This window comes from Tachyglossus aculeatus, chromosome 16 (assembly GCF_015852505.1).
Source record: "Tachyglossus aculeatus isolate mTacAcu1 chromosome 16, mTacAcu1.pri, whole genome shotgun sequence".
Taxonomy (NCBI): domain Eukaryota; kingdom Metazoa; phylum Chordata; class Mammalia; order Monotremata; family Tachyglossidae; genus Tachyglossus; species Tachyglossus aculeatus.
In genome coordinates this window covers 47,862,854-47,888,148 of record NC_052081.1, presented here as the reverse complement: position 1 = coordinate 47,888,148, position 25,295 = coordinate 47,862,854, and the positions used below count along the sequence as shown (strand labels likewise).

The 25,295-nt window shown below is 56.8% G+C and overlaps 1 protein-coding gene across 2 annotated transcripts; it reads right to left on the bottom strand.

The window, feature by feature from the left end:
- Positions 1-300: 300 nt before the first annotated feature.
- On the bottom strand, positions 301-24,353 carry CEP85 (centrosomal protein 85). 2 transcript variants are annotated; one of them, XR_005454343.1, is made up of 15 exons: positions 24,281-24,353; positions 19,598-19,672; positions 17,577-17,729; positions 14,117-14,808; positions 12,715-12,848; positions 8,078-8,195; positions 7,410-7,595; positions 6,022-6,174; positions 5,765-5,919; positions 5,525-5,672; positions 5,213-5,263; positions 4,915-5,022; positions 3,706-3,931; positions 1,952-3,480; positions 301-471 (listed from the first exon to the last, which is right to left on the bottom strand). XR_005454343.1 is itself a non-coding variant. In XM_038757771.1 (14 exons), exons 2-14 carry the CDS (start codon positions 19,653-19,655, stop codon positions 3,320-3,322), a joined length of 2,343 nt encoding a protein of 780 aa, XP_038613699.1. In that variant the 5' UTR covers positions 19,656-19,672; positions 24,281-24,353; the 3' UTR covers positions 1,835-3,319. The 2 variants fall into 2 exon arrangements, 1 of the variants encoding a protein (XP_038613699.1); XM_038757771.1 differs by lacking the exon at positions 301-471 and having other exon boundaries at positions 1,835-3,480.
- Positions 24,354-25,295: the final 942 nt, after the last annotated feature.

The window sequence follows — 25,295 nt, the reverse complement described above, 5'->3', positions numbered from 1 at the left end:
ATGGCAGCGGGGCGGGGAGGAGCCGGGCCCGCCTCGGCCCGCCCCTGCCCCGCACCGCCCAGGAAGCCCCCCGCCCCCAGCCTGCCCACCTCCCCGCACCCCTCCGGCCCGCGTTGGCACTCGGTGCCCCCCGGGAGCGGGAGCCCTGAACGGCTGGGCCCCAGCACTGCCACAGGGCCGGCCGGGCCCCTGATTCTAGGCCCTGAGAGGGGAGGAAGGCCCCCGGAGGGTCTCCGCCCCCCCCTCCAGCTCCTAAACAGCAGGAAACCTACAACGCATCGGTCTCCGCGGGAAGGGGAAATGTGGCAGCCTCCGTTTCCGGCGGCTCCCCCTGAGCCTCGTTGGAAAAAACAAAAACAACTTACTCACCGGCTTGGCCTACGCAGTTCCTTGTTTCTCTGGCACAGCCTGGGAGCTCACCCTTGCTCCAGAGTTGGTGGGGTGGCATCGCCAAGCAACTAGTACAGTGCTCTGCACACAGTAATTGGTCAATAAATACAATTGACTGATTGATCACCAGACCGGGCACCTTCTCTCCCTGCCGCAGCAGGCCCCAGGGAGCCAGCTTCAACCCAACCAAAGCAACATCATCCATACTCTCCTCAGACTGGGCTCCTCCGCCCACCCCAGCTGCCTGGTCAGAGTGGGCTCCCCTCATTGATCGGGGATGGGGGCACCTCCTCCCTCTATGCCCGCGACGCAGCTAACACTCACAGAGCCTGAAGGTCCACTGGGAGGGCAGATGCAGAGAAGGTGGCTCAGTGGAAAGAGCCTGGACTTTAGAGTCAGAGGTCAGGGTTTAAATCCCAGCTCCACCAATTGTCAGCTGTGTGACTTTGGGTAAGTCACTTAACTTCTCTGTGCCTCAGTTACCTCATCTGTAAAATGGGGATTGAATGCAAGCCCTCCATGGGACAACCTGATCACCTTGTAACCTTCCCAGCGCTTAGAACAGTGCTTTGCTCATAGTAAGCACTTAATAAATGCCATCATTATGCAACACTTCTGGGGCAGTTCGTGTATGGCAGTGCCACTACTGCCCTCCTATCAATTGTTGGCTAATGGAGGCCGGTCAGAACCAGAACCAAAAAACACTCAGAACGGATTTCTGTCCACTGGATGAGCCGCGCCACAAAATCCTCCCTGCTTTAGTATGGTAGGAAGAGGCAAAAAAGCTGTTCCCATCTCACTTCGGTACCTAATCCGGCAAAGGTTAGGACCAATAGGTCCACTTGGGCACTGCCCACAAGCACACCCTTTCAAACATCCTTTAAAGTGAGTCTAAATCGTAGAAAAACTCGGGGAGTGGAGTGTTGCCTGGGTGGCTTGGTGGGGCATAACGAACAAGCCCAGGGCCATGCCTCGTCGTGGTAGGGAAGTCAGGACCTGGGGGCCCTGGGGGCCCCGTCCCTTTCAGAGACAAAGGGAGAATCTGGCTGAAGAGGCTTTGGGCAGAAAAAGAATCATGCCAGGGCGGGCTCACAGGGAAACAGTCCTCCCAGGAGCCCTGGCCAGGGTGGACGGGCCCCCAGGGTTGCTACCAAGGGCCTAGGGGTCAGTGCGGTAGACACATGGGCTGCTAGGTGGATCCCACTGGGGAGGGAAGGGACCAAGCCTTCCCTCCTCCCCTGCCTGGCCAACGTCGGGAAACGGGAAGTGATTCAGGGGAGAGTGAGGAGCTGGAAGGGAACCACTGCTCAAGCTCTCCTGCCCCTCCTCACTCTTCCCATCGCCTCGGGGTCCAGAGGGGAAGGCCTTGGGCCAGCTCCAGGACCGTCTCCCTCACAGGGTGTGGGGGTTGGGGCGGGGCCGCACAGCTCTCAGGCACCCCAGCATCACGGAGCCAGTTCAGGCTTTTATTTTGTAATCAAAATACTCAATACAAACCAACTGGTATAACAAAGGTCCGTATAAATACTTCTGTGCTTATAAACTTTACAAGGAAAAATACCCGTGAGCTTCGCCCTGGGATCCCAGCGGCGGAGGTGGAGGGCGGACGGACCGTTGGCGGCTCTGCAAGCAGACTGCGCAAGGCGTTGGGGACACGGGCCGGGGTGGCTGGAGCAGGAGCGGCCGAGGGGGAGGCCTGGGGACCGGTGAGTGGGTGGACCAGCCTGGGGAAACTCGTAACCGGTTCTGGAAACTCAACGTGGAACACTTGCAGACGGACTGCGAGGGTGGGCCCGGGCCACGGGCCGGCAAGCTGACCTGCAAGGCCTGCCGGAGGGTTGAAAGGCACTGGGCTGGTCCTCCCTGCTGGCCGAGGGCTCCCGCCGGCCAGCTGGAGGCAAAGCGGGGCTTCCCAGATGGCCGGAGCCAAGCCTGGCCTGGCGTGAGGCCAGCACAGGGCCTGCCTCAAACAGGGTGGCGGATCAGATCTGTAAACAATCAAGGTCCAACCTGGGCTGGAAGTGAAGGTGGCCTGGGGGTGGGGCTGGTAGAGAGAGCCCCACGCACCCAGTAGGCCCGGGCCCCCACAGTGACACTTTCCAAGAAAGCAGACGCTACTCTAGGCCCACAATGGGCTGAGGAGGGGTGGCCGAGGAGCTGATCCCCCCGCTGGGAGGTCAGAAGATTTGGCATGTCCCCTCCCAGATGCCCACACAGCTGCTGGAGGGACAAGCCTGAATGAGGCTACAGTGGATGAGGCAGGGAAACGACCAAAAGGGCAGACACAGACCAGGTCAGAAGGGAAAGGGGAAGCGGTGTGGAAAGCCGGGCTCTGCGGCTGCCATCTCGTGACGTGTATCTGGCTAGGCCCAGGAAGCTGGGGACCCAATTCCCTGAGGTTCCCCTGGGGGAAATCACTGAGATGAACGCACTCCTCCCCCATGCCCCCTTCGGCCTAGCGGTTGGCACCCAGCCTGTGGGGAGCGGCAGAGGAAAAGGACTGGACGTCCCAACCCCCGGGCCATCCCGGTCCTCTGGTCCCACCGCCGCTACGGGCGCCGGAACGGGAACCAGGGAACGAGACGGCCCGGGGGCTGGAGCCCAGTCCTCCCCGACTGATGCCAGTGAGCTCCGCGGGCAGGTGGGTGGTTTTCCAGCATGGTTTGACCAGGATTTTGGGGGCAAAGGTGGTGATGTCTCCATGGGCCGGGGCCCCGGGGCAGTGGCCAGTAGCACCAGTCGGTTACTCACCCTCATGGGATGAGTCGAGGGCAGCAGCAGCCCTGGCTAATGTATTCAGAGTGATTGAGGCCACTGCCGGGTGAGCCAACCTCCTCTCCCCTCCCCGGGCAAGGGCACTGATGGCAGTCGAGAGGTGGGAGGGGGTCGCCAGAGCCCGAGGCCCCACCCTCCGGCCCCGCTCCCGGCCTCACTGCGCGATGCAGTTGTCGCCCATATCCTGGGCATAGCGGTCCGACAGCGTCGTCCGCAGCTCCTCTATGTCCTGGTGCAGCTGCCTGACTTCCGCCAGCTTCAGCGGGAGCACGTCCGGCTTCTGGAGCTCAGCCTCGATGCCTACTTGCTGGGTGGCTGGGAAGACGAGAAGGACCAGTCAGATAGGGGGCTACCGCCGGAGCTATGATGGCTCGTGCCAGAGCCAGGGCCCTGGCCCAAGCTGTCCAGAGGCCCGGCGCTTCGAGAGGATGCGCCTGGAGGAGGGACCGACTGCCGGGACGGGCAGGTGTGACGCGACCGTGGCCCCGGACGAGACCCCCGCCACCCACCTTGGGCGGCCCCGGTTGGGGGGGCACTTACAGTGGATGCCCAGGAGCAGAGAGAGGTTGGGGTCTAGGCCCTGGGCCCTCTGGGTGATGATGCTGCACACAGCCTGTAGCTTCCCCAGGCAGCTAAGCAGCTCCCGGTACAGCTCGTGGGCCAACTGGGCCGTATCGGCCCCGGGCTGCTGGTCGGGCCCGTTCTGCCGGAGGCGCTCCTGCAGGGTCAGGTTCTTCTCGATCAGATCCTGGTTCTGCCCTGAAAGCTGAAGGCCACAGGCCTGGGTGAACTGGGACCGGGCCGGAAAGCCCTGCTGGAGAGCAGAGCTCAGACCGCGAGCGTGACGTGACAGGGGTCTCGCTCCTACCACCCCTGTGCCCCCCTTCGCCCAGCCCGGCGTCCCACCTGACACTGAGTCACCAGCCGCAGGTTTGGGCTGGAGAATCAAGGCCGGCATAGGGAAGGAGGCCCCGCCTCTGACACATGTGCAGACTTTTCCCTCCCTGGCCATGTATTGGTTGCCCAAACTGCCAGGGCAGCGGTTTATCTTGGAAGTGAAATCTGACTATTGGCCCAAATCTCCCTGGAAACATTGACTTCCACTGCCCCGCCTCCCGGGTCCTCTCCAAAAGCCACTCCCCGTCTCTACTCCCGAGCCATCCCGGGGGCCTCCCTCGGAGCTGCTCTCTCCCCATTGTCCCTCTCACCCCACCCCGCTGATCTGGGCACTCTGAAGGTAGGTGCCCTCCTTACATCACCCAACCTTTCCTTCCTCTCAGTCCGCCCACAGTAGCTCTTGTTTCCTCGATTCCCCGCCTGTTTCTCCCCCCGCCCCACGTGACGTTCCCTCTGCCGCCTCTTGCTCTGGGCGGCCTGGCCTGGGCTCCTGCTGGTCAGCCAGCCATTGTGTCAAAATCCCCTAAGCAAGCAGGGCCTAGAGGGGGGCACTTTTGGTTGCTGGGAGATGTCCCAAGGAGAGAAGGGTGACCCTCTACACTCGGACACCGTCCCGGGCCAGGGAAACCTGTCGCTCGCCTCCAGGCCCGGGACAGTGCCACATTGCACCCATCTGCCTAGGGGAGGAGGGGGGCTCGGGTTCTCCGCCCGGCCCTGATGCCACCGGAACGGCCGGAGCCGAAGATCCTGGCAGAGACGGGGACGGGGCCGTGCCGCAGAGGAGAGAAGGACTGTCGCTCGGTCGGGCACTGGGATTCCCCGGGGCAGGATGAGGGCACCCGCTTGGCTCACCTCTCTCATGGCTGTGCGCAGCTGCTGCACTGCATCCTCTCTCTTCTGGGCCTCCTCCTTGAGGGCCTGGCTAGTCCCCTCCTCCTGGGCCACCTCCTGCTCCAGGTCCTGGACCCCGGGGGCAGGTGAGGAGGGAGGACAAGGCACAGTGAGTGGCTGGAGGTCAAAGGTCAGCCACCTCCCCAGACATACACTACCTCAGGGGCTGGCCCAACCTGAGAGGGGAAAAAATAGGAGAGGAGGAGGGGGGCAAGATGCATGAGGGAGAGGGGTAAGAGGAAGGAAGAGGACCCCTCACCTTGATGCGGGAGCACAGCTGGTCCATCTTCTTCTGTTGCTTGTCCACAACCTCGAAAGGCAGCATGAAAGGGAGCAGTGAGCCAAACCCTTTCCTTCTGGCCACTGGAGTTGCTTCCCAGATCTGTGCCAGACTGTCCGCTCGGGCCCAGGAGGACCACCGAGTGAGCCGCCAAGCCTCAGGCGGAAGCCCAGGGCCCCACGGCCTCCCAACACCGAAGCTTCTCTGTGCCCGGAAGCGGCCAGGACCCCTTGTAAGCCAGGGTATCTCCCTCCCGGCCCATCCCTGCTCATCCCCAGCCCCCTGGCTCACTTTCCGGAGGGAATCACGTTCTTTCTGCAACGATTCGGTTTCCACGTTGGGGCCGGCCGCAGGCTGGGCCGGACCGTCTCCGGTCGCCTGCTTCTTGGCAGATCCCGCCTCGTCTTGCTTCTTGGCAGACCCCGCCTCGTCTTGCAAGCTGAAAGCCACAGTCCACCAGGCTGCCACCTCGCCCAACCTGGGGTCCGATCCGCCGCCCGGCCCCAGCCTCCTCCTGGGCCCTGGCCTTACGTGTGGATGTTGGAGACGAGCTCCAGTTCTCTCTGCTTCTGGCTGTCCAGCTGGGCCTCCCTCTCCCTGCAGGCTCCCCGGGTCTCCTCCAGCTCCCTCTCCAGCTCTGCCACCCTCTCCCGCAGGTCGGCGCTTTCCAGCTCAGATTCCTGCAGCTATGGGAAAGATGGCAGAGCCCGGTTCTGGGAGTCAATCCCCAGCGGTGATGCAGCGGCCCACCCCGCTGCGTTGCCGTCCCACCCCGGCCCCCGCTCTACCCTCTGGCTCTGCCTCTGATGCTCCTCCAGGGTCGGTAGTCCAGCCAGGTAACGTTCCAGGGTCTCTATGCGCTGCTGCTTCTCCCGGTTCTGCTCCAGCTCCTTCTGGCACTTCTTCTTCAGGCCGTTGATGTGTTTGTCTCTCCCTTTCACCTGCGGGAAGGCCCGACAGCAGAACCGGCATCAGTGGGCCTTCGGAGCCAGAGCCGGCGGTCTTGGCGAGCCCCACCCCCGACATCCAGGACAAACCACCCCGAACTGGGCAGCCAGAGGACCGTGGGGGGGGGCTTGGGCCAGCCTAGGACCAAATGCCCCCCTGGCCGGGCAGGGAGGGAGCTCCCCAGAGCTTCCAGTGGCGCGATGACCTCAGAGGGTAAAGTTAACACCCTCCCTTGGGCTGCTTTCAGAAGAAATGCTTGTTTGGGGAGGCAAGGGAAGGGAAGAGCAGAGGCCGGGGGCTCTTTGCTCTAGCAAAGACCAGTCAAAAGTGCTGCCTCGGGTTGTGCCTCGGTCCGGAAATCAGATGCTGCCTACTGGTGTTGAGCACACAGCAAGCACTCAACAAATAGGGCTGGCGCGAGGCAAGCCAAAGGCGTGAAGTTACCCGCTCAAGGACACAGAACCAATTTCTTCCATGAATTTCACCATCGCCTTTTGGGGGCAATCCAAAGAGCCCCAACTCAAATAACAGCCTCCCAGAGGGGCTACAATTGCGTTGCCTGACTGTCATCAGATGGCTCTTAAAGGAATTTGGACCAAGGGTCATGCCAATCTGAACACGGTTCTTCTACTACTTTGGTAAAGTTTTAGACTGTGAACCCCCTGGGGGGGGGGGGGCAGAGACTGTGTCCGAACTGATTAACTTGTATCTACTCCAGCGCTTAGAACAGTTCCTGACATGTAGGAACAAATACAATAAGAACAATAAAATAATAACAACAACAAGGCTTGTGGGTCACATGCCCAGGACTCGTTTACAACCACTAATTAGATTTTGTACTTTCTTCAAATTAGTGCCTGTCTCCCCTTCTAGACTGTAAGCTCGTTAAGGGCAGGGAACGTGTCTGCAAATTGTTGCACTGTACTCTACCAAATGCACAGTCCAGTGCTCTGCACATAATAAGCACTCAATAAATACCAACGATTGATTGATGGATCGATACCCAGCAGCCCGGGCCAACTAGGAGGTCATCAGTATACAGGCAGCTTGACGAAGGAAGAAGGACGTAAGCAAGTAGTTTTCCCTGGCTAGACCAATGCTACGAACCACTAGTCAGGAATGACATTCTTGGTGTGGGAAGTAGGGGGAAATTGTCAAACACGGACAAGGGGGAAAGGGGTGGGGGCTTGACCAAGGGCCAAGGATGGTCCCGGGAGACCCCTCCTACCCTCTCTTCCTGTTTCTTCCCCTCCTCCATGTGCTTCTGCAGAGCTCCCTTGAGCATCTCTCGGGACCGCTGCCCTTCCACCTCGGAAGCGGCCAGTTTTCTTTCCAGGTCCACCTTCTCCCTGCTCAGAGATTCAGTCTTCTGGGCGAACTGCGCTCGCAGGAAAGTGTTGTCCCGCTGCAGCTCCTGCCGGAGACATCCAGTCAGAGCGGTAGGAAATGGCCCGGGGCTGCCGTTGTGCTCTTGGGCTTCCCCGGTGGCTTGGGACTCGGTGGGGGCTCCGCAGGCTGGCCCCTGGACTTCACCTGCCCTCGCCCCCGGATTCCCGTCATCCCGGAGCAAGGCTCAAGGGCCCGGCGGGCCTCTCGGCCCCGAATCGCCGGGCCACGCCACCCGGGGTTGGGGCAGTCGCCACTTCCCACAACCAAGCGCTCTGACGGCCTGGAACTTGGGGAGAGGAGGAGGCGGTACTCAAAGCCGGAGGGCACGGGGCTCCCACCCATCCCTCTGCCCCGGCTGGCACCCGCCGGGTATTGGAGAGTAAGGGTTGCCAGGAGCTGCCCAACCTTGGCCCCTGACCCTCCCACCACCTCTGTGAGGTGCCGAGAGGGTCCGGGAGACAGCGCTGGCCACCCGGGCCGAGCCGGGAGCTGCGAACCCCCGCTTGCCTGCAGTCTTAGCATCCAGAGGTCCCCGTAGGGGGCCGCTCGGCCCATCAGAGCCCCTTGCACCCGCAGCTCGCTCTCCCGCAATTTCTGCTCCAGCTGGCAGATGTGCTGCCTCTGCCTGCGAGAAACCAGAGGGAGCGCCGGGTGAGGGGTCCGCGCGGCCTGCCGGGACCCACCTCCCCAAGCAGACAGGAGCTGGGTGGCCTAGTGGATACAGCGTGGCTCAGTGGAAAGAGCCCGGGCTTTGGAGTCAGAGGTCATTAGTTCAAATCCCAGCTCCGCCAACTGTCAGCTGTGTGACTTTGGGCAAGTCACTTCACTTCTCTGGGCCTCAGTTCCCTCATCTGTAAAATGGGAATTAAGACTGTGAGTAACCTGATCACCTTGTAACCTCCCCAGCGCTCAGAATAGTGTGCTGCACATAGTAAGTGCTTAACAAACACCATTATTATTATTATTATTACAGCACGGTCCTGGGAGTCAGAGGATGTGGGCTTTAATCCCAGCTCAGCCCCACGTCTGCTGTGTGATCTTGGGCAACTCACTTCACTTCTCTGGGCCTCAGTTACCTCATCTGTAAAATGGGGATCAAGACTGGGAGCCCCACGTGGGACAGGGACTGTGTCCAACCTGATCACCTTCTATCTACACCAGTGCTTAGAACAGCACTTGGCACATAGTAAGCGCTTAACCAATACCACAATTCTTATTATTAAGAGCCACAAGCCTTATTTCTCTTAGAGAAGCAGTGGGACTCAGCGGAAAGAGCACGGGATTTGGAGTCAGAGGTCATGGGTTCAAATCCCAGCTCCACCAATTGTCAGCAGTGTGACTTTGGGAAAGTCACTTCACTTCTCTGTGCCTCAGTTACCTCGTCTGTAAAATGGGGATAAAGACTGCGAACCCCCCATGGGACAACCTGATCACCTTGTAACCTCCCCAGCGCTTAGAAGAGTGCTTTGCACATAGTAAGCGCTTAATAAATGCCATCATTATTGTTATTATTATTATTCCCAGAGGTTCAGTTCATACTGGTTAGGCTATCTGTTCTGGATGACTGCTATTCAATGGAAAGAGCCCGGGCTGTGGAGTCAGAGGTCATGGGTTCAAATCCCGGCTCCACCAATTGTCAGCTGTATGACCTTGGGCAAGTCACTTAGCTTCTCTTTGCCTCAGTTACCTCATCTGTAAAATGCGGATGAAGACAGTGAGTCCCCCGGGGAACAAACCTGATCACCTTGTAACCTCCCCAGCACTTAGAACGGTGCTTTGCACATAGTAAGCGCTTAATAAATGCCATTTAAAAAAAAAAATCCTTGAGCAAGTGGTCTACACCTGCTTCCTCTACTTCCTCTCCTCCAACTGTCTTCCAATTTGACTTCCGCCCCCTCCACTCCACAGAAACTGCCCTCTCAATGATCTTCTTGCCAAGTCCAACAGCCTCTACTCCATCCTAATCCTCTGTGGCCCCCCAGCTTCCTTCGACACCATGGACACCCCCTTTCTCCTGGACACAGTATTTAACCTCGGATTCATGGCACAGTCCTCTTCAGGTTCTCCTCCTATCTCTCTGGAAGCTTATTCTCACTCACCTTCGTGGGTTCTTCCTATACCTCCCAACCCCTAACTGCGCGAGTCCCTCTAGGCTCACTTCTGGGTCCCCATTCTATTCTCCATCTACATTAACCCTCCCCATCTCCCCCAGCCCTACCTCCTTCCCCTCCCCACCGCACCTGTATGTTTGTACAGATCTATTACTCCATTTATTTTACTTGTGCATATTTACTATTCTTTTTATTTTGTTAATGATGTGCATTTAGCTTTAATTCCATTTATTCTGACGACTTGACACCTGTCCACATGTTTTGTTTTGTTGTCCGTCTCCCCCTTCTAGACTGTGAGCCCGTTGTTGGATAGGGACCGTCTCTGTATGTCGCCAACTTGTACTTCCCAAGCGCTTAGTACAGTGCTCTGCACGCAATAAGCGCTCAGTAAATACGACTGAATGAATCACTCCCGTGGCTTCAACTACCGTCTCTATGCGGGTGACTCCCAAATTATCACCTGATCCGTCTCCGCTGTAATCTCGTATTTCCTCCTGCCTTCGAGACATCTCTACTTGGATGCCCTGCCGACAGCTCAGATTAAACATGTCCAAAATAGAACTCATCTTCCCACCCAAACCCTGTCCTCCCCATGACTTCCCCATCACTGTAGACATCACCACCATTCTCCATCTCACAGCCCGTAACCAGGGCATTATCCACAACTTATCTCTCTCGGTCATCTCGCATATTTTATCTATCGGATCACACTGCTAAAATCTGCCCTTTCCTCTCCACCTAAACTACTACTATGCTGAACCATTCATTCATTCAGTCGTATGTTTTGAGCACTGTGTGCAGAGCACTGTACTAAGCGCTTGGGAAGTACAAGTTGGCGACATATAGAGACGGTCCCTACCCAACAATGGGCTCACCGTCTAGATGACTGAATCCGCCTCCTCGCTGATCCCCCTGCCTTCTATTGCTCCCCGCTCCAGTCCACACTTCACTCTGCTGCCTGGTCATTTTCCTAAAAAACAAATGCTCAGTTCACTCCTCAATAAACTCCAGTGGCTGTCCACCCACCTCTCCATCAAACAGAAACACCTTACCATTGGCTTTAAAGCACTCAATCATCTTGTCCCCTAACTTCCCTCGCTTATTTCCTAGTATAACCCCACATGTTCACTTTGTTCCTCTAACATCAATCTACTCACTGTATCTCGATCTCACCTATCTCACCGCCAACCACTTGCCCACATCCTGCCTCTGGCCTGGAACTCCCTCTTTACAGAGAAGCAGCATGGTTCAGTGGAAAGAGCCCGGGCTTTGGAGTCAGAAGTCATGGGTTCAAATCCCGGCTCCGCCAACTGTCAACTGTGTGATTTTGGACAAGTCACTTCTCTGGGTCCCAGTGACCTCATCTGTAAAATGGGGATGAAGACTGTGAGCCCCCCGTGGGACAACCTGATCACCCTGTAACCTTCCCAGCGCTTAGAACAGTGCTTTGCACATAGTAAGCGCTTAATAAATGCCATTGTTATTTATCCAACAGATCATCTCTCTCTCCCCACCTTCGAAGCTTTATTAAAATCACTTCTCCTCCAGGAGGCTTTCCCCAGTTAAGCTCTCATTTCCCCTACTTCTACTCCCTTCTGCGTTGTCCTGCACTAGGATTTGTAATAATAATTATGGTATCTGTTAAGCGCTTACTATGTGCCGAGCACTGTTCTAAGCGCTGATAATGATGGCATTTGTTAAGCACTATGTGCAAAGCACTGTTCTAAGCGCTGGGGAGGATACAGGGTGATCAGGTTGTCCCATGTGGGGCTCAGTCTTAATCACCATTTTACAGATGAGGTAATTGAGGCCCAGAGAAGCTAAGTGATTTGCCCAAAGCCTCACAGCTGACAATCGGTGGAGCAGGGATTTGAACCCATGACCTCTGACTCCCAAACGCGTGCTCTTTCCACTGAGCCAGGCTGCTGTACCCTTTATTCATCCCGCCCTCTCCCCACAACACTTGTGCATTTCTCTACGTTTTATTTTAATGTCCCCTTCCCTTTCTAGACTCCTTATGGGCAGGGAACTGTCTACCAACTCTGGTGTATTGTTCTCTCAAGCGCTCAGTACAGTGCTACTTGTTTAGCACTTATTATGTGCCAAGCACCGTTCTAAGCACTGGGTTAGATGCAAAGTAATCAGATTGGATCCAGACTCTGGACCACACGGAGCTCACAGTCTTAACCTCCATTTTCACGGAGGCACAGAGAAGTGAAGTGACTAGCCCAAGGTCACACAGCAGACAAGTGGAGGAGCCTTACTTGTACATATCTATTCTATTTATTTTATTTTGTTAATATGTTTGGTTTTGTTCTCCGTCTCCCCCTTTTAGACTGTGAGCCCACTGTTGGGTAGGGACTATCTCTATATGTTGCCAACTTGTACTTTCCAAGCGCTTAGTACAGTGCTCTGCACACAGTAAGCGCTCAATAAATATGATTGATTGATTGAGCCCAGTATTTGAACCCAGGTCCTTTGACTGATTCATTCAATCGTATTTATTGAGCGCTTACTGTGTGCACAGCATTGTACTGAGCGCTTGGGAGAGTACAATACAACAATAAACAGACACATTCCCTGCCCACAATGAGTTCCCAGGCCCATGGTCTTTCTATTATCAATCAATCGTATTCACTGAGCACTTACTGTGTGCAGAGTACTGTACTAAGCGCTTGGGAAGTACAAGTTGGCAACATATAGAGACGGTCCCTACCCAACAGTGGGTTCACAGTCTACTAGGGCACGCTGGGCCGCCCCGGTTCTGGGGGTGCTCGGGGAGGGGAGATGGAGGAGGGAGAGGAATGAAGGAAAGCTGAGCCGCCGTAAGCCGGTTGTCTACTTTAGGCAACTCCCTCCCACCTGCCTGCACAGAGCTGTCACACGTCCCATCCGTCACTCCCAGGAATAGGCTGGTTGTCCCCCCGACCAGCCCCCTCCCACCGGACCCCCGGCCTCAGTCCTTTTGGAGCCTGGGCTCCTGGGGGACGGAGGTCGTGGGGATGAGCAGCCCGCTGGCCGGCACCTCCTTACTTGTCTATGAGGAACTCCTTCTCTTTCAGGAGCATCTCGTTGCTGCTGAGGACGCTGAGCCACTGCGCCGGCTCCAGCGGGGACAGGGCAGGGAGGCAGGCCGGCGGGTGGGGCCGGGCCGGTCCGTTCTGGAGCTGGAGGGGCAATGTGTTCGAGTCGGCGGCCTGACCGGGCGGATTGGCTTCCCCGGAGACCGCCGCTCTCCCCCTCGCCAAAGCCTCAGTGAAGGCACATCTCCAAGAGGCCTTCCCCGACTAAAACCCCTTCTCCCCCTCCCTTCTGCGTCGCCCTGACTTGCTCCCTTTATTCATCCCCGCTCCTGGCCCCAAAGCACTTCTGTCCTTATCCATCATTTACTTCTATTAACGTCCGTCTCCCCCTCTAGACTGTAAGCTTGTTGTGGGCAGGGAACATAACTACCAACTCGGTTTCACTGCACTCTCCGAAGCGCTTAGTACGGTGCTCTGGTGATGGGGGGATGTTTCAGCCAGGATCCAGAGCGGCCAGCCGCTTCCCAGAAGGGCACGTGGCCAAGCTGGGGCCCAATGGGGCCCAGTGTTTACGAAAAACATGAGCCCTCCGCTGCGGCAGTGCTGCCAGCCGGCCACCCACCCCCACCCCCAGTGAGCTCCCAGTTCTAGGAAAAGGTCATTCCCACTTTATCTGGGCAGAACTGGGCCTCGGAGAGACAGTCAGCGCGCTTCCACCCTGGCTCCTTTCAGCTGAGCTGAGGATCCCAGGGGGAAACCACTCTTCCCTGCGTTCCAGAGCGGGTTTATCTTTTTGTTCCCTTCCTCCTCAGCCAAATACCCCACTCTGGGCACCTCACAGACTGTCTCACCCATCCCTCAGTGCCCCTCCATCTCTGCCTTCAGGGGTAAAAGGCCCTGGTGCCCAACCCACAGATTCCAGGTTCTGCGGGAACCTCACCCACCTCCGTCTGAGGAGGGGGAAGCCCCAGGGTCTAGTGGATGGCGCCTGGGCCTGACAGCCAGGGGCCCTGGGTTCGAATCCCAGATCTGCCACTTCTAGACTATGAGCCCACTGTTGGGTAGGGACCGTCTCTATACGCTGCCAACTTGTACTTCCCAATTGCTTAGTACAGGGCTCTGCACACAGTAAGCGCTCAATAAATATGATTGAATGAATGAATGAACTTGCCTGCTGAGACACCTGGGGCCAGTCCCTTCCCTTCTCTGTGCCTCAGTTTCCTCAACTGCAAAATGGGGATTCAATACCTGCTTTCCCTCCTACTTGGTGAGCCCCAGGTGGGACAGGGACCGTATCCTGCCTCATTAACTTGGACCTAACCCAGTGCTTACAACAGTATTCGACATATAATAAAGTACTTAATAAACACCATTTTTTTTTAAAAAAAAAAAGAGAGAGAGGGCCCCAATACCTGCATCTGTTCCACTTGCACCTGGATGGACTCGAGCTGTGGCCGGCAAGCGCCGGGTTCATAGACCCTTTCGGGGGGATGAGGGGTGTAGGGGTCCGCGATCCACGCCGGAGGCTGCAGCGTCAGCGGCCTGGGGAAGCCGGGAGCGGGCTGCAGCCCCACCGGGCCCGGGCCGCCGCCGGGCCGGCTCCGCTCCCCGCCAACCGGGCCGCCCCCGGGGGCCGGCCGAGCCTCGGGTAGCGTCTTATACGGCTCCGGCTCGGCGGCCGGCGGGCAGAGGAGGAAGCGGTAGCGGGGGTCGGCGGATGCCGCCTCCATCATCGCCGACTGGTTCAAGGTGGGCTCGATGCTCGGTGTGTCGAACGCTCTCCCCTCGTCGGGTCCGGCCGGGTCGGGGCCGGGGAACCAGGGCTGGCCGCCGCCGTTGGCCCCCGCCGGGCCGCAGTAGGACAGGAATCCGGGGGCCAGCCCCGGGGCCGGCTTCACGCCACCGCCGTCTCCGTCCCTCGGCGGCCCGCTGATCTCAGCCGGCGAGGGGGAGGGCGACGTGGGGTGGGGGCAGCCGGCCTCAACCGGTGGGCACGGCTTGGTGGGGGAGGCGCCCAGGGTAGAGGGCATCACATGGGCCGTGGGGATGGTCACTTGGCTTTTGATGGGCTGGAATGATGGGCTGCCGCTCATCCGGCAGAAACCTAGGGAGAGAAGAGCGGGCTGAGAGCTAGGACCCAAGCTTGCCCCAGGCCGTACTGGGGTGCACAGCCCTCCAGGAGCGGCGGCCCACTTGCCTTGCCACAGAGTTCCGGACGCAGGGTCTTTGCTCGCCAAGGTAAGACCGGCCCCTCTCCGCCAGGCAGAGCCTGCCCGAATCTGATACCCTGCGGCCCACCCGCCGGCCTCGGACAGACACTTTGAAATGGGCCGCAGCCACCAACCCTCACCCTGTCCAGCTCTGCTCCTCCCACTGCCCGCCGCCCCTGAGCTGGACGGGAGCCCTGACAGGAAATGCCCGGATGCCCGGGATGGGAGCTGGGAGCCGAGCCAGGGCTACGCGAGAGCCCCCGGGATCTGAGCCTCACTGCTCACTGGGGGGGCATGTGGGCGGATGACTCTGACTTCCCCCGAAATCAATGAGGTGGCAGGGTCCTGCCCACCCCCAGAGCGTCAAGGGAAGGAGAAGGTGCCCCCGAGTTGACTCTGTCCTGTCCCCCGTGCCCTGGCGACGGGGAAAAGGGACACTATTTATAGCGGCTCTCAGGTTTCAGAGTAGCGCCAGTAGCCACCACTCAAGCTGGTATTCGTGGGCGAGGGAGAGTGGGCTCTTTTGCTTTGTTTTGTACCCGCTGCCTTGCATGCCCACAACCAGGGATTCCCATTTTCCCTAGGGGTGGACAACGGCTCCTCGTTGGCTCTGGGCAGCCTTTCCCACCGGCCCCCAGAGCGGCAGGCTCACGTTCCCGTGCCGGCAGCCCCCCAAGGGCTTGGGACAGGATGACCGGGGCCCAGATCTAACGCAACCGGAGGGAGGAGGATGGAGGAAGGTCAGCGGAAAGAATGGGAGCCTGGAGTCGGGGACGGAAGTTGGCTGCCCCGGGTTTCAGGGGATGACATCTGCCCGGTGGTGGCAGCCCAGGGCGTCTCGCACGGGGAAGAAGGGCATGGCTGATGCCCGCCCCTCCGGCAGCCACCCGGAGGGCATAGGTACCCAGAGAGAGGGATGAGCCAAATGCAAATCCCGGGGCTGCTCAACACCGAGGTCTCCCCGGAGCTCCGGATTCCCATCAGGGCCACTGAGGTCCCCAGGGGCATCCTGAAGGGATCTGTTTGAGGAAAGAGGTGGAACGAGGTAGAGCACCTAGGTAGGTGGCTCTGCCCCAAAACCGGTTAGATGGAGCCAGGGACGACTTTTTTGCTTATGGCCACCAACGTGCCGTAATCAGAGCTATCCAGGGCGGGAACCCTTGGGCTCACCACACTCTCTCCGGGACCAGCAGTGTGGCCTAATAGAAAGAGCTTGGGCCTGGGAGTCAGAAGGACCTGGGTTCTAATCCTGGCTCCGCAACCGAGCTGCTGTGTGACCTTCACTACTCTGTGCCTCAGTTACCTCATCTGGAAAATGGGGATTAAGACCGTGAGCCCCCTGTGGGACGGGGACTGTGTCTACCCCGATTTGCTTGCATCCACCCCAGCGCTTAATAGAGTGCCTGGCAATAGTAAGCGCTTACCAACTACCCCAATTATTATTATTATTATTATTATTAACTCCCAGGACAGGTGGCACAGGGGGTTGCCTGAGGGCATGCCCGGTGCGATTCTAAGGGGCACTGCTCAAACGGGTGGGACGTTGGAGCCGTCCAGGAAGCCCAAGGACTGGAGAAGTGGCCAACAAAGAGCTCCAGCCCCAGATGGTAGTGCCAAAGATGCCACTCTCTTGGAGGGATGAGTAAGTCTGCCCTAGCCTGGAGTGTTTGGTGCCAACCAGCCCATGAAAAACAACCAGCTCCCTCAGTGGGCTGACACCATCCCTCCTGAGTAGCGACCTCAAAACGTTTCCTGCCAGGGGCCTGAATCCTGGCACCGGCCCAGGCCTGCTACAGGGCAAGGTTGACCCCGGACCTCCCAGCCAGCGCGAGCCCGAAGCAGTCCGTCCCAGTAAGGAAGGGAAGGCCTGGATCACGCTGACTAGAGCCGGCCCGATGGCGTCAGAACGGGGCCTGCTCACAATCCAGTCCCCCCAAACCTCAATGAAACCTCAACAACCCCAGCCGGGAGGCCCTCACGCCTCTGCCCTTTCCTCTCTCGCCTGTCCTACCTGGCTGGGCTCCTTTCTTTTCCCAGAGACCCAAGCCCTCCATAAGGGCACTTTTAATCAATCAGTGGTATTTACTGAGCGCTTACTGGGTGCCGAGCCCTGTTTGAAGCGCTCAGGAGAGGACAATACAGCAGAGTTAATAGGCACACTCCCTGTCAATAAAGAACTGACAGTCTAGAGCTGTAAATCTGGTCTCCGGCTATAAAGCGGGGAACTGATTCATGCTCCCCTGCCCCGCCCCCACCAACCTCTCTGGGGATGGACCTGGTGCCGTCCAAGCCTGATAATTATTACTCTTTTCCTGGGGTTCTGACCTGTCCTCTAGGCCCCCTCCCCTACACTGCCAGCATCCCCTCCCACCTGCCCCAGGATCCATCCCTAACCCCCACCCCCACACCTCAAGTCTCAGCACAGGACAATCTTGACCCACTAAACACCTCTCCATTGCACTGTGACCCCAGGATATGGGGACCAACAGCAGCTTCAGGCATTTTCCAGCCCCCGATATGGCCTGTCAGGCGGTCGGGCAGCCGGACGACCTGTGGCCTGGGCTGGCCCCTGCTGCAGACACCCTGCTTACGGGACTCTCTCTTACACTTTTGGGGCCACAGTGCAATCTTCCCAGTCACCCCATCGCCAACCCAAACTCGCCTTCGACGATGTCCAGGCACGGGGCACCAATGTCCACGTCCCTGCCATCTGGGGCCCCCGGGCAGCGGGCGAGACGGCCCCGGAACTTGTCGGAGACGGTTGGAGTCTGCCAGTTGGTGTCCGGGGAGCTGCCCTTATGAGCCGCGCTGGACTCTGGAACAAGAGGTAAACAGTGGCCCTCTCCCGTGGGGCTGGCCACTACCGATCCCTGGGGGACGGGCCCGGAGAGGACCCGCTGGCCAGCCCCCGTCCCTCCCCATGAAAAGTGCCGCCCCCCGACCCCTCCCTCTCCGAGCCAGCCTGGCTAGGACGTCAGGGCACGGTATGTCCTCCCCGGATTCCAGGGGGCTGCTGAGCCACAGTTAGAAATAAATCCTGGGGTGGAGTCTGCGATGTAGCTTTCACAAGGAAGCAAACGGAAAGCTCAGAGGGAGCCAAAGTCCTCCTGCCCCACACCTGCCCCTCCTCACCACCCTGGGGGCTCCAGAGGAGAAACAAGTGGCCGGTGGATGGCAAGGGCCTTGGCGTTGGCTAGATCAGCAGTGGGGTGTTTCTGCCCAGCCCTGGGTCAATTTCCTGCCATGCCAACCCCAGCCTCTCCCCGCTTCCTGTTTCCGGCAGCATGGAGCAGCGAAGCTTAGTGGACATAGCACGGGCGAAGGACGTGGATTCTAATCCTAGCTCTGCCACATGCCTGCTCGTGACCTTGGGCAAGTGGCTTCATTTCTATGGGCCTCAGTGACCTCATCTATAAAATGAGGATTAAGACTGTGAGCCCCATGCAAAGGGACAGTCTCCAACCTGGTCAGCTTAGAACAGTGCTCGACACATAGTCAGTGCTTAACAAATACCATCATCATCATCCAACTCCTCCTGCTGCCCGCCCCTCCGCCAATTTCTCCCAATCTTTTTAAATCCCCTGATGCTCCTTACCCTGCCGGATTATCTTCCCCGTTCCAACTCAAACTCCAAAATGAAGGGACAGGCTAAATCATGTCGTTGACACGCATTTGGGCCAAAAGTCACTTCCGCCCAATGGGGGGAAAAAACTCAGCAACCAAGATGGAGACCGTTCCTTATTATTTATTTTAATGGTATTTGTTAAGTACTTCCTATGGTCCAGGCACTGTACCAAGTGCTGGGGTAGATACAAGCTAATCAGGTTGGACATAGTCACTTGGGCCTCACAGTCTTAATCCTCATTTTAAAGATGAGGCGAGCGAGGAACAGAGAAGTTAAGGGAATTGCCCAAGGGCACACAGCAGACAAGAGGTGGAGCCGGGATTAGAAGTCAGGTCCTTCTGATTTCCAGGCCTGGGCTCTATCCACTAGGCCACCCTGCTTCCTAGGGAGAGACCCCTGCCACACTGCCAAGGCCAGACCCCAGGGACTCAGCTACGGGGGGTGGGGAGGATGGGGGATGGAGCCCAAAGGCAGATACCTGCCAGAGAATTCTGAATATACCATGGGACAAGGCCACACCTGCTGGATCATCCCATCTGATCCAACGTCTCTCCTCGCCCAAGTTGATTAAAGACAAGAATGAACCGCCTCCTGGCCCACGTCCTGCCTCTGGCCTGGAATGCCCTCCCTCCACAAATCCGACAATGACTCTCCCCACTTTGAAAGCACACCTCCACCAAGAGGACTTCTCTAAACCCCCCCTTTCCTCTTCTCCCGCTCCCTTCTGCGTCGGCCTGATTTGCTTCCTTTATTCTTCACCCCACTGCAGTCCCACAGCACTTATGTACATATCTGTCATTTATTTATTCCTATTAATGTCGTCCCACCTGTAGACTATAAGCTCATTGTGGGGAAGGAACGTGTGTTTACTGTTGCATTGTACTCTCCCAGGTGCTTATTACACTAAGCGCTTAAATACGATTGAATGAATTAATGGTTCCTCTCTCTCCCCCTCCCCTCCACCACTGCAGCCCCGAGGGCACCCAGGTTTTTCCGCTCTGGAAGACCTGGCTTATTCCTTTTTGGGGGAGTCGAGCGTTTTACCGCTGGAGTTTTACCTGTTGGAGGAGTGGTGTGGGGGAGCCTCCCGCCTCGGTATCTGTCCAGTGTGGTCATCTCAGGGATCCCGTCAACTGCGGGGACAAACAAACAGCCAATGAGACCGCCTGGTGGCTCGATTCAACGTAACCCTGGCAACCCACGGTTACCAGTGGAAGCCCCCCGTGGGCAGGGAAGGGGGTTTTTTGTGCTTCTCCTGGTCGAGTAGCAGTGTGGCCTAGTGGAAAGAGCCCGGCCCTGGGAGTCAGTTCCAACGCTTGTCTGCTGTGTGATCTTGGGCAAGTCGCTTCACTTCTCAGAACAGTGCTTGACACATTGTGAGCGCTTAATAAATGCCATTAGTAATTAATAATAATTCTAGTGATTAGTAATAATACTGATTAATAATAATTCTCTGGGCCTCAGTTCCCTTGCAGTTCTTTTGCAAAATGGGGATTAAGACTGTGAGCCCCATGTGGGACATGGACTGTGCCCAACCTGATTAGCTTATATCTACCCCAGCGCTTAGTACAGTGCCTGGCAAATAGTAAGCGCTTAAATAGTATAAAACAGACCCAACCCCTCTTTTCTCAATAATTTGCTGCCCGCTGCCGTTTGCTCTGAGGTCCCTATTCATTCAATCGTATTTATTGAGCGCTTACTGTGTGCAGAGCACTGTACTAAGCGCTTGGGATGTACAGCCCTAAATCCTCACCAGCCCATACACTGTCGGCCATTTCCAACTTCTTTTAGCCCTCACGCCTAGAGAAACTCTGCATGTTTTCCGTGCAAGGCCGACGCGAACCAGACTACTGCCTTCCTCTCCTGTCACTTCAAGGGTTCTTGCGTCTTTTCCCTCTCACATCTGAAGGAAAACGGTTCTGAAACAGCGGCCCCTCCGCGAGCAGCCGAGGGCCTCTCCAAATTCTAGAGTTGAAAAGGAGACAGTCGGAACTGATGATATTAATAAACGCCCCCGGGGGCCTGCGCTAACAGAAGATGTCGCTCCTTGCTCCCCTTTCAAAACCGCCCGGGGAAGTCAGGAGACGGGCCAGGAAGTAGAAGGCTTTAAGAGAGGTTTGAAGGGATCTGAACGACGATGTGAAAACTCAGAAAGGCGGGTGAGAAATATCTGTGAAGCCCAGAAGGGAAATCGATCAATGCATCCATCGAATTCACTGAGCGCTTCTTGTGTGCAAAGCACTGTGCTAAGGGCTTGAAGGGCGAAGGCTAGTTGGGGAATTTACTGAGCATCGACTACAGGCATAACACTGTACTAAGGACTGGGTGCGTACAGGATAGCCAGTCAATCAATAGTATTTATTGAGCGCTTGCTGTGTGCAGAGAGCCGTACTGTAAGCACTGAGGAGATGACCACATGACAGAGTTGGTAGTCACGTCCCCTGCCCACAAGGAGCTTACAGTCTAGAAAGATGGTCTCGTGGATGGAGCGCGGGCTGAGAGTCAGAAGGACCTGGGTTCTAATTCCGGACTCCGCCACTTGCCTGCTGTGTGACCTTGGGCAAGTCATTTCACTTCTCTGTGCTTCAGTTGCCTCATCTGGAAAATGGGGATTAAGACTGTGAGCCCATGTGGGACAGGGACTGTGTCCAATCTGATTAACTTGTATCTACTCCAGTGCTTAGAACAGTGCTTGGAACATAGTAAGCGCTTAACAAATACCACTATTATTATCATTATTACTCTCCACGAGACAGTAAGCTGTCTGTAGACAATTTACAGTCCAGTAGGTGGTCGACAAGCGGATTCACTTTTCTGCTTGTTAGAATGATAATGATAGCTATATCTGTTAAGTGCTTATGAGTTACACACTGGGGTAGATAAGAGATAATCCCACCTTGCAAAACTCCGAGGCCTGGGGAGAGAGTTCTAATCCTCAGGAGGGGGGAAAATCTGTGCGACTATCACCGCTATTTTCAACTGGCTTTATTCCCGGCAGTCACCGCAGACTGGATATCCAGAAGGCACCCTAACTCTTTCTGCCTTATTTCTCCCTGTAAGAATGCATAGTGCGGAACTCCAGTCTCGCAGCTGTTGAGACAACAACCCACAACAGGCAAGGCAGGATTTAAAGAGGGAACGCAGGCAGCTGACACTCATGAATTACTAATTTGCCCGACTGCACAGTTCTACCTGGGAGGAAAGGAGCAGCACCTTCGAAGCCAAAGCAGCGGAAATGGAATTAACCCAGCACGAGTGCAGTGTCAGGGCATTCCACTGGGCACTGCCAATTTAGGGAGGGTTGAGGGGCAAGGGGGAGGAGGGTGTATTTAATAGCTGCAAGGGAGGTTAGGCTGCTAACTGGGGCTGCATTGGGATTGCGGGGTGTAAGGGTGAAGTGGGGAGAGGGTGAACGACAGGATGGGAAAGCTATGGGGGAGGGAGTGGAGAACTGGGAAGTCGGGGGGCAACCAGTGATGGGGTGGGGGGAGATATGTAGCTTTCGGGGGCCAGGGCAATGGGATGCCAGGGGGGTGAGGGGAAAGAGGATGGGGTGGCTGACGGGTGGGGGAGGAAGGAGAATAATAAAGATAATAATAATGATGGCATTTGTTAAGCACTTACTTTGTGCAAAGCACTGTTCTAAGCGCTGGGGAGGATACAAGGTGATCAGGTTGTCCCACGGGGGGCTCACAGTCTTCATCCCCATTTTACAGACGAGGGAACTGAGGCCCAGAGAAGCAAAATGACTTGCCCAAGGTCACACAGCTGACAATTGGCGGAGCCGGGATTTGAACCCATGACCTCTGACTCCCAAGCCCGGGCTCTTTCCACTGAGCCACGCTGCTTCTCCAACTGACTGAATGAATTGGGGGGGTGGAGGGAAGAAAGGGGGACGCCTGTCTACTTGTTTTGTTGTCTGTCTCCCCCTTCTAAACTGTGAGCCCGTTGTTGGGTGGGGACTGTCTCTATATGTTGTGGACTTTTACTTCCCAAGCGCTTAGTACAGTGCTCAGCATACAGTAAGCGCTCAATAAATATGATTGAATGAGTGAATGAGGAGGAGGTTGGGGTGGGAGGGGAAGAGAGGAGGAGGAGGAGGATGGGGTAAGGTGTCTGTCTGTCTGTCTTCCTCCCCACCGGAGACCGTGAGCTCATTGAGTGCAAGGGTTGTCGGTCTATTACTGATATTATTATTATTATAATTAGTTACTACTGTCGGTTATTACTGCAGCGTGGCTTAGAGGCAAGAGCCCGGGCTCGGGAGTCAGAGGTCGTGGGTTCTAATCCCGGCTCCACCACTTGTCAGCTGTGTGACTTTGGGCAAATCACTTCACTTCTCTGGGCCTCAGTTCCCTCATCTGGAAAATGGGGATGAAGACTGTGAGCCCTACGGGGGACAACCTGATGACCCGTATCTCCCCAGCGTTTAGAACAGTGCTTGGCCCATAGTAAGTACTGAACAAATACCGGCATTATTCTTACTGTAATGTCCTCTCCCACACGCTTAGTACAGTGCTCCGCACACAGTAAGTGCTCAATAACTACGACTGAATGAATGAATGGAGTGAGTGGCTGAGTGGAAAGAGCCCGGGCTGGGGAGCCACAGGTCATGGGTTCTAATCCCGACTCTATTTGTCAGCTGTGTGACTTTGGGCAACTTCACTTCTCTGTGCCTCAGTTCCCTCATCTGTAAAATGGGGATGAAAACTGTGAGCCCCAGATGAGACAGCCTGATCACCTTGCATTCATTCATTCATTCAATCGTATTTATTGAGCGCTTACTGTGTGCAGCGCACTGTACTAAGCGCTTGGGAAGTACAAGTTGGCAACATTGAATGAATGAATTTATTTATTTTATTTGTACATATTTATTCTATTTATTTTATTTTGTTAATATGTTTTGTTCTCTGTCTCCCCCTTCTAGACTGTGAGCCCACTGCTGGGTAGGGACCGTCTCTAGATGTTGCCAACTTGGACTTCCCAAGCGCTTAGTACAGTGCTCTGCACACAGTAAGCGCTCAATAAATACGATTGAATGAATCTAGAGACGGTCCCTACCCAACAGTGGGCTCACAGTCTAGAAGGGGGAGACAGAGAACAAAACATATTAACAAAATAAAATAGAATAAATATGTACAAATAAAATAAATAAATTCATTCATTCAATCGTATTTATTGAGCGCTTACTATGTGCAGAGCACTGTGCTAAGCGCTTGGGAAGCACAAGTTGGCAACATCTAGAGACGGTCCCTACCCAACAGTGGGCTCACAGTCTAGAAATAAATAGAGTAATACATACGTACAAACATACACATAGTAAGCGCTTAATAAATGCCATTAGTGTTAGCTGTGTGACTTTGGGGAAGTCACTTCACTGGGCCTCGGCTCCCTCATTTATAAAATTTGGAGTCAGAGGTCATGGGTTCAAATCCCGGCTCCACCAATTGTCAGCAGTGTGACTTTGGGCAAGTCGCTTCACTTCTCTGGGCCTCAGTTACCTCGTCTGTAAAATGGGGACAACCTGATCACCTTGTAACCTCCTCAGCGCTTAAACGGTGCTTCGCACGTAGTAAGCGCTTCACAAATGCCGTCATTATTATGATTATTACGGAGGAGGCCGCGGGGACCCAAGTCGGTGGGGGGGGGGGGGGGGGGAAGGAGTGCTTAGTCCAGTGCTCTGCAGCCAGTAAGCGCTCAATAAATAGGAAGTGAGGTGGGGGCCCCCGGGGGACACTCACGGGCGGGACGGGCCGGGCCTGGCCGGGCCCGGGGCCGAGGCCGGCGCCTCCTCAGCCGGTTGCTCTTCTTCTTCTTCCTCCTCCTCCTCCTCCTCCTCTTCCCCGCTCGCGCCCCCAACGGCCGTTACAGCCCCGCGAGGCCGCGCCGGCGGAGAGCGCGCGCCACCCCAGGCCCCGCCCCTCCCCGCGCCTAGCCAATCCGAAAACGCTCCTGCAGCCTCAGGCCACGCCCCTCCCCGCGCCTAGCCAATCCGAGGCCGCTCCCTCAGCCCCTTCCCAGGCCCCGCCCATCATCACACCCAAACAATCCGAGGCCTCCCCCGCAGCTACAGGCCCCGCCCCTCTCCGCGCCTAACCAATCCGAGGCCGTCCCTGCAGCCTCAAGCCACGCCCCTCCCCGCACCTAGCCAATCACAGGCAGCCCCCTCAGCCCCACCCAGGCCCCGCCTCTCCCCGCGCCTAGCCAATCCGAAGCCGCTCCTGCAGCCTCAGGCCACGCCCCCCCGCGCCTAGCCAATCCGAGGCCGCTCCCTCAGCCCCTTCCAGGCCCCGCCCATCACCACGCCCAACCAATCCGAGGCCTCTCCGCAGCTACAGGCCCCGCCCCTCTCCGCACCTAACCAATCCGAGGCCGTCCCAGCAGCCTCAAGCCACGCCCCTCCCAGCACCTAGCCAATCACAGACAGCCTCCTCAGCACCGCCTAGGCCCCGCCCCTCAACACGCCCAACCAATCCGAGGCCGTCCCCCGCAGCTCCAGGCCCCGCCCCTATCCGCGCCTAACCAATCCAAGGCCGCTCCCGCAACCTCAGGCCCGCCCCTCTCCTCGTCTCGCCAATCCGAAGCCTCTCCTGCAGCCCCCTCCCCCCCCACACCGGCCCCGCCCCTTCCCACGCCTAACCAATTCATTCATTCATTCATTCAATCGTATTTACTGAGCGCCTACTGTGTGCAGAGCACTGTACTAAGCGCTTGGGAAGTCCAAGTTGGCGACATCTAGAGACGGTCCCTACCCAA